General features: G+C 37.5%; 2 protein-coding genes across 3 annotated transcripts in view; one reads left to right on the top strand and one right to left on the bottom strand.

The window, feature by feature from the left end:
* The first annotated feature begins 664 nt into the window (after positions 1–664).
* LOC134651765 (dnaJ homolog subfamily C member 25 homolog) lies at positions 665–1,946 on the top strand. The gene has a single exon (XM_063506868.1). The coding sequence runs from the start codon at positions 769–771 to the stop codon at positions 1,786–1,788; it is 1,020 nt and encodes a 339-aa protein (XP_063362938.1). The 5' UTR covers positions 665–768; the 3' UTR covers positions 1,789–1,946.
* Positions 1,947–4,947: 3,001 nt separating this feature from the next.
* The window catches only part of LOC134651392 (blood vessel epicardial substance-like), a 67,849-nt gene continuing 52,358 nt past the window's right edge, over positions 4,948–20,438 (bottom strand). Inside the window, exons 4-7 of one of the 2 annotated variants that reach the window (XM_063506488.1) lie at positions 14,830–14,932; positions 10,951–11,091; positions 10,478–10,613; positions 4,948–5,076 (exon numbers count right to left, since the gene is read on the bottom strand). In XM_063506488.1, the coding sequence (XP_063362558.1) occupies positions 5,012–5,076; positions 10,478–10,613; positions 10,951–11,091; positions 14,830–14,932 (445 nt within the window). In that variant the 3' untranslated portion in view covers positions 4,948–5,011. Of the gene's footprint in view, positions 5,077–7,836; positions 8,013–10,477; positions 10,614–10,950; positions 11,092–14,829; positions 14,933–20,438 lie in introns of those variants that run through there. The other variant, XM_063506489.1, reaches the window with a different exon arrangement.

Here is a 20,438-nt window from a genome sequence, read left to right as displayed (position 1 = left end):
TTAAAAAAACCGATGAAAACGTCGAAAAATCAATATTGGGTGCATCCATTATGACTATGTTGTTTAAGTTAAATAATGGTCGTAGAAGATGATAATCGACAATAGTAGGCTAATTGAAGAAGTGGAATGGAGACCTCTATATATTTTGTAATAATTATTTATTAAGTAGAATCCTTTATTTAACTTAAACAACATAGTCATAATGGATGCACCCAATATTGATTTTTTCGACGTTTTCATCTGTTTTTTTTAATACGAGTGCAACGACTACAGCCGTCTCTTCGAAATCCATGTTGATGACTGCGTAGAAAAAAGTCGTATTGCTGTCGCTCTCGTGCGCGCATCACGGCGAGGAGGCGATTAATTTGTCGTAAGAGACAAATAAGTCGCCTGGCGACTAAGTTGCCCGTGCTCGCATACCCTAACACTACCTTACCGCACCAAGGCCAAGGAAAGAGATATCTCTTTCTCGCTCTCACTTATGGGTGCGGCGCACCAAGGTTGCAGTGCGATGCGGTAGTGTGTTAAAGCCATTAGATTCGGACCATTCTAGTTTTCATGCCAAGTGCTATGTCAAGACTTTGCTTCGAATCCCAAATAACAAGTTTCTAAACGAAAATTAGCTGACGTCGCAACTGACGTTCACCTTTTTGCTGGCTGTCAAGTGTCAAATGCAGTGCAGTCTCGCAGGCTTTTTATTAAACTGCAACGTTTATTAATATCGACGATAATTTTTACTATTACGACTCAAGATTATGCTTTAATACAATGACGAGCTACTTACATTATTTGTTTTTCATCTTTCTGTCATGGCACATCACCATGGTCTCGTCCGCCGATCACCTACTAGAAGGTATTTATTGTGGAAAAGAAAACTGTTACGAAGTCTTAGGGGTCAGCAGAGACGTGACAAAAAATGAAATCGGAAAGGCATATCGCCAGCTGGCGAGGAAATACCACCCGGACATGCACAGAGATCCGGAGGCTAAGAAAGTTGCAGAAGAGAAGTTCAAGCAAATCGCGACCGCATACGAAATACTTCGAGATGAGGAAGAAAGGACCGACTACGATTACATGCTTGACAACCCTCAGGAGTACTACGCCCATTACTACAGGTACTACCGGCGGCGCATGGCTCCTAAAGTGGATGTTCGAATCGTGATTGCTGTCACCATCTCAATTATATCAGTAATCCAGTACTACAGCGCCTGGTCGAAGTACGACACGGCCATTAAGTATTTTATGACTGTGCCAAAGTATAGAAATAAAGCTTTAGAAATTGCCAAAGCCGAAACTAAGGAACTAAACTCAAAAAGTAAAGGGAATAGAAAAAGTAAGTCAGAGCAAAAGGAGGAGCAGGATAGAATCATACGCAGAGTTATTGAAGAGAACATGGACATAAAAGGAGCATATGCAAAGCCAGAAATAACAGACATTCTCTGGGTGCAGCTAATAATACTGCCTTACACTATTTCTTATTATATTTATTGGTACATGAGGTGGTTTTGGAAGTTTACCATTTTAAGGCAGCCGTATGAAGAGCAGGAGAAATTATATCTAATTAGGAAGTACATGAAGCTAGGTCAGCATCAGTTTGACTCATTAGAAGATAGCGAGAAGGAAGAGTTTCTTGATGAAGAGTTGTGGGTTAAAGAGAACTATGTAGCTTGGAAGGCTATTAAAGATGAAGAATCCAAGAAGGCTTTGGCCGAAAATAACAAATACAAACAGTATCGGAGATACATCAAGTCACATGGGGTGGGACGGATGACATTTGATGACTCTTGATGAATTTATGTTGTGATATTTATGTTTACTCTAAGTTCTGTTCAACCAAAATCACTTTTGTACTGTCTTATTTATTTATATTATGTTTGTGACATCCTTGGGAGGTAAGGATAATGCATTTAAATATATTTCTCACAAATAAAACATAAGTTATACAAGTAGTTACTTTTATTTATCTGTCTCAACATGAACTACATTGATTCATTTATAATAATAGTTACATAATTACATTCATAATTTACATTCATCACACATGGCAATTCGTTAAGGCATTCTAATCCCACATCAGGCGCTCATTTTATACAAGTACAACAAACATTTTATATCAAGGCAAGTAGTAGATTCACAATGCCATTCCATAACTCCCAAACAATTACATTGAAGACTTTCATTCAGTAATAATATTCCAGTATTTTGTACCAGTAAATTCATAGATTAAAGTGCATTGGGAAAACTTTGAAAGTGGGGTAATTGTGTAAATGGCCTTTACCTACTAAGCAACTTTCACTTTCTATTGTAGCAACATGAAGTAAAAGAAGTGTAGCTAAAGTATGAACTGAAATGCTTCAGTTTTTATAGATATTTGCCAGTTACGAATTACCCCACTTTCGAAGTTAACCCAATGAACCACACTTGTTTGGAAAAATTTAACACTGATTTAAACTTTCACGATTTTTACACATTATTAAATTGTACAACGGGACTTAATCGCGTACTTATCTAAGTTTTAAGATTTACCTCCGACGTTTCGAGGACGGCGTTGTTCAAAAACTCGCGCGGTTAGAAGATGCTGATATCAACTTAAGCCAGTCTTCTCCGAGACCACGGGGACAACGCCGTCCTCAAAACGTCGGAGGTAAATCTTAAAACTTAGATACGCGATTAAGTCCCGTTGTACAATTTAATAATGTGGAAAAAATTACTTGGGCTTTATAGAACATCCTGTTGCGTATATTATAAACATGAGATCCTTAATTTAAAAATTATTATCTCACAGTATCACTCACATGTTCTGCAAGTCTGATAACTTGATCTCGAGTCATTTAAAATCAGTTTTATATTATTAATTGCATTGGCAGTGCATTTGTGATAATTATTTTAGTATGCATTATCAATATGTAATTTGTTTGCTAATAATATTTCAGTGTCAGTCCAGGGGCCCGTTTCTCAAAAGCTTGTAACTTGTAATACAAGCAGATGTCACTTTGACAGTCTTTGTTAGAAAGGGACTTTCACGTCTTATATTACAAGTTACAAGCTTTTGAGAAAAAGGCCCCAGATAATCAATATTCTGTCAACATCTCTTCAAAGCATTCTCTAGCTTAATGTTATAGGTCAAAATAGTCTTGATTACACGACAAATATTATTCCTAACATTTTACACATTTGCAAAAAGAAATTATGGAATGTTATAAGTAAATATAATTTACATCAAAATCTATTGCTTACATTTTCCAACATCGAATATTACAACACAGTTCTATAGTCTGTACATTTACAAGAATAGGGCACCATTTCAATACTTTGGTTTAACAATTACTCCCTGCATAAAAAAAACTTACTTGATATCTATAATGTTCAAATTTATGGTGCATTTAGGTAATAAAGTATTTGTACATTCAATATGGTGTGATAATTTTATATGTAGGTATATTCTGTACATATATAAGTTTATTTTTTAACTTTGAATATGAAGTTTATGCAATTCAACTTGTACTTCTCTTGCAGTATTCGTATGATACCTACTGGACTTATGTATTTCTAAAAATATTGCAGGATGTTAATAAACCCTACTAGTCTTATTATGATGTTTAGTAATTGTTATTAATTGTAAATAGGCATCTAACTAAATATGACTTCCACCGTTTACAGGTAATCAATTCATTTTGATTAAACACATTATTTTTACAGTTTACTCTATCATACGAGCTATTTAATATAAAATGTTGATGAAATCTATTTACCTCAGTTTTATTTTGGGACATACAAGTCTATCTCCATATCTATTAAATTTAACTTTAAGTTCTAGTCTTTGCAAGTGTGTCTCATATCATATTAAATCATGTACTGTTCATCGCTATCCTCTTAACACATATCTATCCAGCCCCCATCCCTGCCAAAAAAAGAAACAAAATGTGCCTATAACTCATTGAGGTTTTGTATGTTAAACCTAGCTTTTATATAAATTGATATCGTTTTAGCCCTGATAGGTTAACTATTTAATGCCTAACATTACAAAAACAATGAAACTCAACATATACCTTTAAGTTTTTACAGTTGGAAGTCAACGATGTAAAGAAACCCACCCACCTCTACGCCCTTTATCAATCTTTAAAAATATTGAATAATCTAATGGGAATCAAGTTATGTGTGCTTAATAATGAGATAATAATTATAATTGCCTACATGTATTTTTGTTTCATAAAATAATGGACGCAAACCAAAGCCTTTTCAAGGTGATACAATACCTAAATAATTTTCATAAAATAAATCAGACATCAAAATTAAATTTACAAATAGTTGCATTATAATCACAGATTACCGTAGCTGAAAACAAAAACAAATTTGATTTAATCATAAATAAAAGTTATTACCACATTACAAATACAAATCTTATTAAAATTCCGACCTTGCTATTCAATATCACTTTGCCAGCACACACACAGCTGCCTAACTAATACATATTATTTTGGCGCTATTTCACATGTCTTTACAGCTTTTCTACATCTATCCCCATATAAATAATATCAATAGTTTCATGTAATCTAACTTCGACTTTCTTTTCTGCTAGAAATGTACTAAACTGTGTTGTTTTGCATTTCTATAAATTATCTATTTTTTCTCAGATCGTAAAGAAAACCTTATATGTATTCCGTAAAAGATGTTAAAAAGTTCGTAAAAGACTTCGTTCGCCGTTTAGCTCTGACATCTCCAGCGGAAAAGCTGCCAATCTCCAAAGACCTCTTCTTATAACCGGGACAAAACCTAGCGCCAGAGAACAATATCTCGCGGTACTCATATCGACTAGACCATCACCATATTCACATCCAAAAGTATTCACACCCATTGGAACAGCAAAAGCTTACTCCGACTGTCAAAACCGAGGATAGCATAGCTTCATAATCGGTCCGTGCCATCACGAGTTTGAACTCTATGCCATAGACAATAAAGTAGACTAGCGGCGGCGACGCCCCGGCGGGGCGGGCGCGCGCTTAGTCCGGCCTCACACGGGCGTCTCGTGGTCGGTCTCCTCGATGCGGCCGAGGCGCCACGCGTTGGGGTCGCTCGCTGTGGACATACTGTTCCTGATTATTCAGCATGGGGATAGTGGAATATACTTCAGATATTCGAATTACTCGCCATACTTTGTTAGTTACCTACATATACATTAGTGTAAAACAATACGAGCTATTTATTATTTGTTATAAAAAAAAACCAAGCTACCATCAAAATTAAAGTTTCTCACAGATATATTAAAGTAAATAATCTTTGTGACAAACAGTTCAGTTCATTTTCTGCAGGTTCCATTACTAGTAGTTAGAACATAAACCCAAAAGCTCATCAGCCAACCGTCACACAGACAAAAGATGCGTGTTACTAACCACACCGCCAGTGCTTGTGCCGTGTGCAAATACCAACCTCATAGGCTAATTCAGTCTGACGTTTGTGATATATATCGATACGAACATATACACGGTTATCAATCATACGAATCCGCATACCGTTCTAATGTGTGACTGAGCGGTATGTGTGTATAGCGACGTCCCGCTCGCACACCGGAGCGGTGTGTGGATTCGCATGTAAAGACTGTCACACTACGGACGGTTGTCTGCGACCAAAAAGCGTGACCGAGAGAGGACTCAAACTACATACAGAATTGTACCTCGTTTTGATTAAAGAAGACGTTATTTGACTATATGTCTTTCTCTAATTTAACACATTCAGTGCCGAAAACTCGACTATCGGGTATTTTATGATTTCGTCCCCAGACCGAACGATCCGATAGTCGGGATCGTGGTACTACAGCTTTATATAACGAAATTTTTCTACAGCTTTATATGGCGCGGATGTCTTGTTAGGCTGGGTGGCAATGAATGTGTTAAGGAAACATCTGTAAGCGACACACAGTTCCTGGGTTATGATTATGATGCTCACTTCGGACCGCTTTCTCCGTTCTTCTATAATACCTTTATATATTATAATGACCACCAATCTTGCTTGGTGATATATTTCAAATTTGGATTGGTAAAAAAGGAGCTTTTCCGTCCGCTTTAGGTGTACATTCGTGACTAGATGATGATATTAGTGTATGCGTGATTGATATAATGATATGTATGTAATTGTACTAAGTGTATCAAATGTGAAATTATCTTGTTATTTTACTATATTTGCAAACGTAAGGCTGAATTAAACTGAACTCGTTAATAACACAGTTACGCAGTGTAAGCGTTTCATATGAATGTGGATGTTGATTTACTGAATGATGAATTTTTGGCTCTATGATTCCAATTCGTTAACTTTTAAAATATAATGAATAAAAACTTTTTTAACGAACAATATTTTAAATGTCTTGCCAGTTTTGTGATTGACATAGAAAAAGGTAAAATAGTATTGAACACACTTTCGAATCTAAAGCCAATAAAAACAGTGAGATAGGGTGAGAAAATAATGAAACAAAAAATTACCTCCAAATGTTGATCTTCCAAACATGCTCAGGGATTTTGGACTTAAAGGATGGGATGATAAGGATCATTGTTTATAAGCTCATATTATTTTCTTACAAAACTATGATATAAAGTAGGTATTGCTTATTTTAGGGGGTAACAACTATACCATTAAAGCATTCTATAATACCTAAGTAAAACATATTGCGGGTATCTATTTCTTAGCTGACAAAAATTGACCTTATTTTAGAAATATTCTCAAAAAATACTACAAAAATAATTAGTTCGTGTTAAAAGTAATTATATAAAGAGATAGATACTAGCATTATATATGTGTAAGCATCTTCTAAATATACTTAATCGCATGCATTTATAATCAGATACAAGAATCCATTCACAAACAAAATTTAAATTATATAATTATTCATAGTGAACTTTAACAATACCTACATATTTACTTATACAAATAGGTATGTAAGTTCACAATGTAAAGTGAAGTTATAGAGTACATACCTACTGTACCTACGTGATATTTTAAAATGACTTTGGTTTTAAAAATATTTCAATGTAGATAAAGATTTTGACCCAGACAGAAGATCGTTCTAAAATCTCACATAGTAACTGATAACAATCTTAAACATGATTTTATTCAGACAGATAATTTAAATTTTGTTTTAAGCGAATGGAAACCGAGTATGTTAGTAAATATAAAATATAATAATGGAAAACGATACATGACTAGTTCGTTAATACAGACATCTACATGCGACATATAAAAGTAGCATATATCAAATATGTATGTGTACATACGTTAGCTAAAAAGATTCATGTTAATGTCATGGTTAGGTACATTATCACACTTTTCATAATAAACATTAGGTAGGTATATAAGTACTCGTAGGTATGTGTCTAAAAATACGCAAACTGAGAAATACCTACCTATACAAATACGATATCTTTCATTATAAGAAAGAAAAAATATGTAGGTATACGTTTATGTATATGGGTAGTAACATATGTAACCTACGTTAAAATACGTAGTGACGTATAAACACTATAAACTATACTTTCTTATTGAGGTTCGAAATAAATGAAAGCATCGAAAAATATGTTAGGTAAGTATTATGCATTATTTTATTTGCATTTCAAAAATGAAATTATATTCAAGAATCGGGTTCCTTTTAATAGCAAGAAAAAAATAATGAGGATGAACGCATAATGCAGAATCCTAAACCATCAATAGAAACAAGCCACGGACTACATTTTTTGCGTTCCTGCAGTATAAATTTATAATCTGTGGAGTTTTTTGCATTTCTCATTGTCGTGAGAAAACCACAACCTAAATCATTGTACCTATTAATAAGGATCCAGATTTATCAGTTAACTGTGTCGACGGTCCCAGTAGTACTGTGGCGTTTATCGTCAAGCAAAGTAGATGGTTAGTGCGAGAGAGAGGAACGCTAAGTAACCATAAGCAAATAATGAGTGGGAGGGAGAGGGACGGTTGAGGATTCGATGCTCAGCAGCTGTGCGGCGCGGGCAGCAGCGGCGCGTGCTCGCCTGCCGCGCCACAACAACAACGTTACTACACGACCAGCCCGTTTTTCAAAAGCTTGTAACTTTTGTAATACAAGTGGAAGTCCCTTTCTAACAGAAGCTGTCAAAAAGGGACTTCCACGTGTATTACAAGTTACAAGCTTTTGAGAAACGGGCCCCAGCCCGATATACACTGCCCTCCTAAACTCAACTTCGGTATCTCTAAACAAATCATGTTGAAAATGGAAATTTCAGAAACGAAAGCGGAAGACCAAACTTTGGAAGATTAGAGATACCGCCTATTGGCTTAGCAGGGCACCTCTCTGTTACACGCAAGGTGTAAGAGAAGGGTAGGTATATCTTGTGCCACGTTTGGGTGGCTATATCGCTCCACGTATTGACTCCTGTTTTAAATCGTATGTTGTATTTTCTCGTATGTTACCGAATAGCATTCGAAAGCGAAGAAGTACAACATGTGTCAGCCGGGTCGAACTTTTAGTTTAGAATTTTAGATTGTCGACCTTTGTCGATACAACGAATTAAGTGTCTTGTTTAACCAGTTTTACGTTATGTGATGAGCTGTACAATCGGTTAGCAATTAGATGGCCCATACAGTTGGAACATTATCAGAAATAATTATTTATATGCACAAGAGTTGCATCATTTTCATTACTCTTTTTGGCTACCAACTGTTGGATCAAATGGAGTCAAAGCGTAGAGCGCGGCTTTACATTTTGGCCACAAAAAAAAATGGATGAACGGACGGGCCAATATGTAAAGCATCAATACTGATCGAAAAATATACGCAAATCCATTTCCAGCAAAGTTATTCAAACAAATTTCAAACTTGGAAGTAAAAGATTTATTTGTTCGATCAATATTTGTATTTAGCTAACATTAATATCGGTACGTGAGCATGTCTGCAAAATTACATGGAAATTAGAATAACTATACGAAATATTTAATTACTAATAAAATGGACAGACATACTAAGGTACATTTAACATCCAACTTTACATGACAACATCCAATACAACCAATGATATCCATATGGTGCTTTAGTATGAGCCATTTTAAATTATTCCAAACTACAGCTCAAGCCTACGGCTAGTAATATTTATAAATAACAAGCATTTACTATTTATTACAAATTAGAAAATGGCCTGGATCACCGAAAAAAAAATGCTGCGCACTATTGGAAACCATAGACTTAAACTTTTTTTTTGCTCACGGCACAATAATACTCGGGCAATCCAGCATTGTCAGTAGCAAAAGTCAGCATATTACGAAAATGTAGACGCGATGGATCGATTTCCCATACAACTTTTGAATTTCTCGTCTTTTTCTACTGATATTGCCAATTTATTCTTCAAAATTATATTAAACCAGGCCACTCATTCGGCTTCGCATACTACTCATGCTAGGATTATACAAAAATTGTTCGCGTCAGTTTTGCTCATGTCCCATATAATCAAAAGAAACCTCATAGTGACCAACCCCTCATACAACCCTTCAGTGCAACCGCCACCCTTTATGAATACATTATTTTACTAGTCGTATTTTAACTATTTTACGATGACACAAAGGGTTAAAGCCCTTCTAACGACTGTGTGATTTATAATATTTCGTTTCAGTTTTTAAAAACAAGAATACCCTATACGCATTAAATATTATCTGAAGGATCTACGTTTTTATAACCACACAGGAGAGCTAATATGTTATACAAATGGTATTGTTAAAAAAACCTAAATACGAGTATTAAGTGAAATTCTAATATTACGTGTTAATTCCCACGTTAAGTCAGTTTTTAAAACATGTTAGGTAATTATACTGTTATATAATATAATTTATATTTTCCGTTATTTATGACAATCGTATTTTCACATTTTATATGTCATATTCCAAAATTGTAATGATCCACTCCATTAACCCCATACGACCCAAAATTGCAACTCAAACCACCCTTCCACTATTCCAACATAATCTATGAGCAAAACTGACGAGAAACACATATCAGCCTAGGTCTCCAGTTGATTCCGTAAGTTGCATAGAGCGTCACGTTTTATAAAAATGTTATATATATGCTTTTCACATCGTACGGTGCCAACCGGAGACCAAGACCTAAAATAACTCTGGTCTCCTCAGCGGGAGACTAAGGTCCACCCAACACTAGCGTCTCCCGAGCGTCGACGTCTACTCAACTCCATGGCTGCTGCTCGACGCAACGTGCTGACTAGACACCGACACTCAAAGGACGCTAGTGTGGGATCTCTCTAAGTATAAGGCCTGAGTGGACGCTCGGAGCGGAGCGTTCGGCGGGGCGTGCAGCGTGGCGTCGGGCTCACAAGTGATTTGAGCGGCGTGCACTAAGGCCGCTCCTATACGCTTGCATTTGTTTAACATGCCCGCCGCACGCCCCGCCCCGCTGCACACCCAACTCGAGCGTCCACTCAGGCCTTACACTAACAGCTAAAACCAAGATGGCGTACCTTGCAGCTGCCGGTTGAGCAGCGCGGTGATGCCGGGCCCGTCGCCGCTCTTCTTCACGACCAGCATCGGCTTGTCCTCGCCCTCCTCGAAACTGTTCGGCAGGTGCCCGTTGCTCACTGCCATCGTTTCGCTCACCTGGAATAGTACGATTTGGTGTTTGCAGTTTGTGCAAAACTGTGGCGCCATGGCGGGTATGGGACACATTTGATATCCGACAGTTCATAGGTGTTAAATAGTTTGTGGATGTCGTACAATGAAATTTCGCTATTCCCACTTCGAACGCAGTCGTTGCTTCCATCATACTAGATACCGTTTTTGTGGAGAATCTCTGAAGTCTTTTGTCTAGCAGTGGGTTGAGTACTGTCTTTTGGATCCACAAGTTGTAACATACCTACTCTATGTCAAATTCCTTTAGTTCTAGTTAAGCATAACTCCATGCCAAGGTGTTCCCCTTTAAAACATGCACCCGTACCTGCATGAGCTTGTGCACGACGTCTCTACCGAGGATGTGGTCGAACACCGCCTGTAGGAAGGCATCCGACATGATTGAAAGCTTGAGTTTGTCTCGGTGCCACACGAGCACTCGGGATTCTTCCATCGCCATTATTGACACCTGAAACGTGATGGAGAGAGCGTTATTTTATAGCAATAAGAGCTTATTTATTATGATCAATTCACGATCGACCACGTGAATTTTCGTTGATATCTGTAATTCTTAAAACTCCTACGGTACCCAACTTCATACAAAATTCATATTCATGTCACACGGCGTACGAAATCGCTAAAGCGGTAATGTCCATATATAAAATGCCCTCTTTGCATCAATTTCATACCATAAAGACCACATATACATATGGAAAGTGCACCGGGCGATGTAAATTACATAGTGAATTTTCTAATAACCTTATGCTCTGATTAACATGGTAAATAGCTGAGCAGTTTAGCGAATTAAAACATCGAATAAATTAGAATAGGTTGCGGCAGCTAGACGAACTTCAGGAGGCTTATTCGAACATTGAATATCTTAATTTTATTTTCTTTTTAAAATCTTAATCTGATTTGTTATCTCCCGCGCTCTCTTATGCTAATAATTTTACGAAAAAGATGCGAGATGAATTGTAAGTTTTCTAAAGCTCATACAAATATGGGTCGCGATTTTCCTGGACATTGCGTAAGTTAAGTAAGCAGTCTGGAGACCTCGGTGGCCCTGGTCTAGAGGAAAGACGCTTTTTTTTCCAACTCTGTATCACGATTCACGAAGCGATATATGTGAAGTCTAAGGGTCAACTACACTTTTCTGTTTGTATGATATCTTGAGTATTATTAATCTAAAATTCACGAAACAGACAGACAGAAACATAGTTCAAACAAATAACATTTTTACTTCAAATACGCGAATGATCGGCCTGGATGTTAAGGAGGGGTTAAAATGCAAAATGTGTGCATGTCAAGAGGTTTTTATTTGCCGCGAACTTAGTTAATACCTATCAAATCCAGTTTTCCAGTTCTCGAAAGTGGGAAAAGCGCTGGTGCTGCGTGGCAAGTTAACCTAGATGTTGCATAATTAATCCGGTGGTAACTGGGGCAGGGAGACATCCTAAGTAGTGCTATACAGTGGGCCAAGAAAGTGGTCTACCAGTTTTGACAAAAGTTTCTGCGAGATCTAACGATCGCTAAGGTTGACTTTTCTAACGGAGTTTAAAGTAAATCGACCTTGTTGTCTCATGACGTTCAAGTTCAAACGAACCTCAACCGTAGGGTGGTAGACCACTTTCTTGGCCCACTGTACCTTACCGGGAATATTACCCATATTTACGTATCTATGTAACACGTTTCATCAATTTCATCTCAAATTGGTAAAATATCAGAGGTCACATTAGTCAAATAGGAAGTATTTAGAAAAGAATAAAGAAAAAAAACTATACTATTAAAAGGACAGGAAAGTTAGGAGGATTATTCAAATAAGTTACATTATTTTCATGTTCTGTTCCCTTATTCGGATATTCCGGGATTTCCGGGGAATATTTCCAAGAGCGGAAATTTTCTCATAGCACATCACTAATCCAAACCTAAGGATTGATGCTAGGATTAAATATGAGGTAGGGATTCAAGTCAACGTGCCTAAATACCTCAATTATTGTTGCGTTTGGAACCTTCATACATATTGCATACGGTTGATAACTCTTAGTGACTGTTACATTTGAAACAATAGGCTACTAGGATTCCTTTGATTTATCCCAAAATGGGATGGATGTGAACGGTTGTAATTAAGTACTTACATCTCATAACTAAAACACTTATATTTCGAGAAACTATAATTTTGCCTTGACGACTATTATCAATTCATCACATAAAGATCACATAGGTTGAGCTATTATTACCATCTCAAGCCAAAAAATTCACCTGATATCTGCTATAATAACTACATCATCACCACACGAAGGCTCTCTTTATTCATCAAAAACTGATGAGCAAGTTGCATTTTATCTACAAAAGATTATATTGCAAGTTAAATAAAAGCTTGTAAATTGCGTGCATTACCAATAATCGAAGTCGCCGTTTGAGGGCGGTTGAGCGATGCAATCGTACCCATAACCCACGCAAACGAAAGAGAAAGCACACGCCCACCATCGTCCTATACCAAAGTGTTACATCTCCGAAAGATTTCTATAGTAATTTAAGTCTTTTTGGATTTGGAGTGCGCATGTTTTGTTTACGCTCGTGGATTAGCATAATGTATAACTTTTGTGTGCAATTAGGTAAGTGTCGGTTGCACCAAACGTGCTTAACGAAGCGATTAACTCAATATAAACGCAATCAAACGGACACATGCAGAATTGTTTACGAATTGGCTCTGTGACGCGGCCCTGGCATGGGGTGGTAGGTACTGGTATATGGGATACATTAATTACTCATATCTGACAATTGACAACACTCAGTAGTACTTTACCCTAACCTAAATAAAGAGAGATTAGTCATCGAACTTATATTCTTACCCATTACTAAGTAGTTCTTGTACTCACAGCCATCAGCATATCTTGCACAACGAAGCGCGCAAAATTATCTAACCGGATGTAATTTGTGTAAGTAAGTACATGGACCTTTTCTCTGCATTTAACTAGCAATAAATATAACGTTCAAATCTGGTCCTACATAAATATTAATGAAGCAAATTGGTCACCCTTGAGTTTCGGGAATAGAAGGGACATTTTCCTCCTATTCCCAAAAGTTAAGAACCTTATTCATGGCTTTGGAGGAAGAAAGTTCGCATTAAACGCTCCTGCAAACTGACCTATTTTTAGCCTTAATCTGCACCAAATTCGCGTTTTTTACTCTCCTATGCCCTTACTTAATAGGAAAATAAATTACGACCTAAATCCGTTTATGACTCAAACATACGATTCAAATAAAGAGCCAAAACTCAGTTTGGCATCCAAATATTAGTTACAATTAGGATAAGCACCGTTTAAACAGCGCCGCTAGCAAACTAAGTTGTTAAGCGGTAACTTTGTTTCAGAATCTAATTTGATTCATTTCACTAGTTCTAGCAGAAGCAAAGATATTTTATAACATTTTCTGAAACCTATTTCCTAGGAAATTCTCTATTTTGCTGGAGGAAATCACAAATCCGGCGTTAGCTCCGCCGCCGCCGCATTTAGCATAGATAAAAGATAAAATTCCGTTTTTTTAGGTCAGTCGAAACCTGCGCTGCGAAACTACGGGATATTGTTTCTAGTATTTGACAGTATTGTCAGTAAGGTATCTACTACCTATGGACCAATAATTAAAATTAGAAGACCCATTAGTTGACGAAGTTTTATATTTCGAATGCGTTTAAATTCTGCTTCCTTCATCAGTGCTCAATTCCTGAGTAAAAGAGGGAACTCAAAAAAATAAAGCGGGCACGGTTTATTAATTCAAACTTCAATAGACACTGCATACACAATTATACACATACGTGTACAAAATGGCGTACAATTTCTACCAGCCAAACATTCAATGTCGAACAGTGCTGCAACTTGATTTAAGCTTTCAAGGTTTATTCGCTGGTGATTGCCCACACGAATAAATAAGCCAGGTAGGTATCCTGTATTCTGCTGTGTAGGTGTTTTATTTTATTAACCTGTATCCCAAAATTCCCAAACTGTGAAGACAGAGTTACACGTCAAAAGCATTTCTTGATGAGATAGGGCGTCGTCTGCAAGAAAGGGGCCCGACTCCCGCTCCGGGTTGTTCCTGGCGCAGGCGTTATCCTGGATAACTTATCGCAGCAAGGGTGCTGAGCAACTTGGCGTCCGAGCGAAGCGGGGTGGGTTGTTAGAGTTATAATTTAGGTTACACGTTAGTTTACCTGGAAGTACTCATCGGTAGAGACGCCAAACCACTCCGGCGAGTCGAGGAAGTGGTGCGGGAACACGATGTGCAACGCCCTCTGGTTCTGCGACACCACCAGTCTGCAAATAGGGAACTTTTGTTTACTTCTTTATAGAAAATTTGACAACTTAGGTGCTTAAACTTAGCAGGTTTTAAGGCCGCCTAATATACCCACATTTCCTTCAAACCTTGAGGAAAAGAGCGTAAGTAAAGTAAAGAGAGAGATGGGATAACATCTGGAGTGCATTGGTGTTAGCTGTAATGCTGTAAAATTTGATTTCAATAAATATCAAATATCAATATCAAATTATCTTAAAATTAATTAATTCTTGTTGCGGGTGTCCATAGGCGACGGTAATCGCTTACCATCAGGCGCGTAGGCGAATCGTCTGCTCAGTTGCCTCCTATATAATAAAAATACGTTTTGCTGCTTTTCGTCCCACATATAGGATAAATTAAAATTACAATTTTGTAACACGAGAGTTGGTAGGGCTGCCTTGTGGAGTCCACAGGTAAGACTAATGAATGAGTGAGCTGCTCTCACGGATGTACGAGGGGCGTTCAAAATATTCTCGGTATTGATATCTTACGACCTCTTCTAAAATTTCTTTCGTTACTGGCCGCTAAGGTTTATTCATTGACATTAAAAAAAAGTATAATTCGAACCGAGATAGTCTTTTGTTTTTCTGCAATTGCTGAACAAACATGAACATCCTGTGCGAATTGACAATGTTAACTAAATTAGAACATCGATGCGTGATAAAATTCTTGACAAAACAGGGTAAAAATCAAAAAACCATAAAAGAGGAAATGGATTGTGTTTACCGTGAGTCTGCTCCTTCTTTATCTACCATTCAAAAGTGGTCAAGCGAGTTTAAACGCGGAAGGGAGAGTATTGAAGATGACCCTAGACCTGGCCGGCCTGTAGTAGCTACTTCACAAGAAAATATTGATAAAGTGGAAAAACTTATATTGGAAGATGGTCGAGTGAAGGTAAAATCTATAGCACAAGTAACCAATCTCTCTATTGGTACCGTACATGATATTATACATGACCATCTTAATATGTCAAAAGTAAGTGCAAGATGGGTTCCGCGAATGCTGACTCGGCTTCAAAAAGACATGCGTGTAGCTTGTTGTTCCGATTTTATTGACCTGTGCGGTGAAAATCCTGATGAGGTGCTGCAAAGAATAGTTACTGGAGATGAAACCTGGGTTCATCATTATGACCCAGAGAGTAAACAAGAGTCCATGCAGTGGCACATTAAGGGTTCAGCTCATCCCAAGAAGTTGAAGGTCATCCCTTCAGCTGGCAAGGTCATGGCCACGATATTTTGGGATTGTGAAGGAGTATTACTAATCGATTATAAAGAAAAAGGTGTAAATATCACAGGACAGTACTACGCTAACATTCTACGTCAATTAAAGGATGTAATTAAAGAAAAGAGGCGAGGAAAGTTAACCAAAGGTATTCTGCTTCTGCATGACAACGCCCCCGTCCATACTGCTCATATTGCCAAGGCAGCTATTGTTGAACGTGGGTTTAAAACTGTTACTCACCCACCGTATAGTCCGGACTTAGCCCCCAGCGACTTCTTTTTGCTCCCCAATCTTAAAAAGGATCTGCGTGGAAATAAATTTTCTGACGATGAAGCATTGAAGGCGGCAGTGGAGGAGCATTTTTACACGAAAGATAAAAAATATTTTTACGAGGGATTAAAAAAAATAATTGATCGATCTTTTAAGTGTATGAACATAGGGGGGGAGTATATTGAAAAATAAAAATATCAAACTTTTCGTACTTGTTTGTTTTCATTCTCATACCGAGAATATTTTGAATACCCCTCGTACATGGGTGAATAAATGAAGATACGACCATAAGATTTAGGACCGACATTCTTGCTTGACTGAATTAGTTAGGTATTTAGTTCTTTGACCGTTCTGCCCTTGATAAAAAAACATTTAAATTTAACCCCCTCGCTAAGTAGTCCCGTGAGAGGGAGGTGACAGGTAGGAAGGCAACAAAGACTTAGATACGCTTATTTCACATGTTTATGTTTACTGTAACAACATGTGTAACTGAATTGGTACTACAGACTTTATTGGTTTAAGTGTGACAAATTACCTATGCCAAGAAAAATAAACCGTTTTTGTAACCATGACAACACCGGCACACGGAAAAACTTATACTTTGATTGTAATTATAATAAAACGAGACATGGGTTCCGAAACAGTACCTGAAGATGACACCGAGATTATCGCTATGAACATGCTAAGAACAGAGGAATAATTTAATTAAGGCTTCCATTCTCATTTTACCTTCAAAAGGCGGCAAAGGCGTCCCTCCACTAAATCCGAACATCACACTCCTAAAGCCGGTAACAAAATCGGATAAAGGAGCCGCTGACTCGCATCGCAGACATTTCCACAATATGAACAGATTTAACGAGAAAAATGCCTGCGACGGCGAAAAAGGTGTATAAACAGAGTTTAATAAACTCCGTGAGAAGTTGTTAATTAAAATGAGTGCGAACAAAGCGGCGCAGTGTAATTAACTATTAGGCGGTCTACACATTTGCTGCGGATCCGTACGTCGCTCCGGTGTGTGAGCGGGACATCGCTATATACGTGCATAGCGCTGTCTCGCTCACGGACCGGAGCGGCGTGGTGATCCGCATCAGTGTGATAATCGCATTAGCCGCGCACTCCGGAGTCCGACACGTAAGTCGGTGTAATTAATAAGCGTGGTAATTTGATGCATCGACCCCGACTTGAACTAGTGTACCTATTCGAATTATGAATCGATCACCGACTATTAGATCAAGATCTCACCGGGAAACCATTGAATACCTAAAGGCAGATCAGAATATATCTGACTACCCGTAGTGTCAATCTGCCTCGCTTGGCTGCCAGCTCCGTTTTCCGCCGCAAATCCATTAAAATTACAAACTACATAATAATAGTGGACGCTCAGTACGAGCTGTGGTGTAACCCCGGGCCACAAAGTTCAGCTTATCTGCTCGAACACCGTGACGGCATTAAAATTACATATTGTAGCAGTAATAAATAGTTACCGTCCGAATATCACACGTGCATGGTATTTGGTAATGGTACTCTGGCCAGCACTACTCAAATTAAATAAATCTAAATGATAAAAGTTTAATCTCCCAATCCTAGTTCCAGTAGTTCCATATACCTACACATATTGAACACAGGCACGTAAGCTAATACTAGCTATGCATATTCTAAGAGAAGTTACTCGTAAAGAGATCCTTGTTCAATTTCGTCAAGTGTTTGTATACATCGTAACTAACGAATGTCTCATCAATATGTAAACCCATGTATTTGACCGTCGCAGATAGATTACCAAAATATTAGGTAAGTATGGATCAGACTTTGACACTTGGGAACCTACATTACCATATCTCATTAAGCCATTACCTCTATTCTAAGATTTCTAAGTCTGATAGCATTATTCGAATCCTGGACTATTAAAATTTCTCTCGTATCAGATAATAGGAATCCTGAACGCTCGAAGTTGAATAGTTTTAAGTGGATACTGATTAATACCCCAGATATTCTGCTCCCTGCTTTTCAGTTGTCATATATACCGCTATTTTATGAAATAGATTTGTTTAGATTTGTTTGTTTGTTCAATTGTTGATTTGTATTTAAAACATGACATTTTGTTCTTTTGTGATATTTTTATCTTTATTTGACATTTTAATGACAGTTACAAATTATTTACGTTGACATCGACTTTAATATTAACTAGGTTTATATTCAATTGTTTTGACATGTTTTTCTTTGTACATGACGATCCTTATTGGGAGACATAAATTAATTAATCTTAATCTTATTATTTTTATTTTTAAATTTATAATGTAATTTTTGACGATCATGATGAGAAGATAAACATAATTTTGACGAATGTAGCAAATTTATAGTGTAATTTTCATCTTGAAATAAATAAATCTAAATCTAAATCTAAATGAGACAAAAAAGGATGAAAAGCACGACGACATATAAGTGGAGCAAGTTGTGATGGCCAAGACTCTTAGACATGAGGACTCGACATAGAAGAAGAAGAAACAAATACGGCACATAATCACATAAAGCGTGCGTTGCAAATGTTGCACGCAGGATCCAAGTACGAAAGGTTATCAATGTAATTGCAATTACTAGTAATGCAAGACAGACAGCCAATACTGATAACGATAACCTATGCTACTAATGACATCATCCTAGGCATCAATTAGATCACACCAGCATTTCTAGACTACATATCTTCTTTTTATTTAATAAAATCAGGCGCATACGGAACATAAAAACTGTTTAAAATATTTAATTGCACAATCGTTTCAGAGAATGCGGCACCAGCAGGAAAATAGTGCAATTTTATGCATGGAATGAACCAATTAAAGGAAAAAGGGTTGTAAAAAGAGGTGCAAAATTGTAACAATATTTTTTTAGACCTCATAGGACATCTAGCGTTGGGCGATGGTAATCCTTGCATTGATCGTATTAACGTCGGTCCGAAAGCTAATTAGTTGCTGAAAATATCGACAGAGGGCGTGAGTAGCTCGCTGTCTGATTTTTCTTCAATAAAAGGTTTACTTTTATTAATTTACAAATATTAAAACACAATTAAATATTTTATAACTTTCTTCTTTCCTTTTTTGGAAATTATTTTTTTATTGAAACGAGTTTCGGTCGCTGTATCTGCGTCGTACGCGCAACGAGACGCAGCGGTGGGAGTATCTGTGATTCGATCTGTCAGCTGTCATCGGCATTTCGGATGAGATGTTGTAGCGAGAGGATTCCGTTTTCTTCAAAGGCCAGTGTGCCACATTGTTTTTTTAAATCGCGGCTTAAACCGCTTAATCGTAAGTATTTTTCTTGATCTACGTATCAAATTGTTCGAGACGTGTTCAGTGCTTATTGTTTTATTACTTATTTTCAGGGAGAATATTATGTTCTACTTATCATAACCTCTGAAGGCCCCATGCATAGACATGAAGGCACGGATTTACAAAGCCGGCTTCTTTTCTGCATTGGGTAAGTTGCTCAACCGTTCTTGCGAATTTTAACCCTCGTCGAGGATCGGCAAAGCCTCATACTTATTGTTTTTAAATTATTTCCAGGGCTTTCAAGAGGAGGTTTCGTTTACCCCTTCAGTTCCCTAGTTAGTCAAGGGCGTCGGCATGAGCGAGGTTGTGCTCCAGGCCGCGCTGAGCTGGTGCTGCCCTTGACCACTTAACTGGCATGGACGTTCGGAGGCGGCTGCTGTGGCACCGGGGTGGTTGAGCTCACCACCACGCGGCTGCAGGGCCCAACTCTCGTGCCTTTTTTTAACCCGAGGTCAGAGTGTTCCCTATAATATATTTTATTAAGGCGCCCAATAATTTAATATTTTTACCTACAGTTACCAAGGTCTTCCAGCATCTTGAAACACAGACTCACCCCCTGTGCTCTAAATTTAAATTAAGACTGAGCTAGTTTACTACCATTATTAGTTATTACATAACCTAATCCTACCGCTAAGCTGGCGTAGCAAATTGTAAAGTGAAAGAAATATACCCTTAA

The sequence above is a fragment of the Cydia amplana genome, chromosome 10 (assembly GCF_948474715.1).
Source record: "Cydia amplana chromosome 10, ilCydAmpl1.1, whole genome shotgun sequence".
Taxonomy (NCBI): Eukaryota; Metazoa; Arthropoda; class Insecta; order Lepidoptera; family Tortricidae; genus Cydia; species Cydia amplana.
This window is presented reverse-complemented; position numbering and strand designations above follow the sequence as displayed.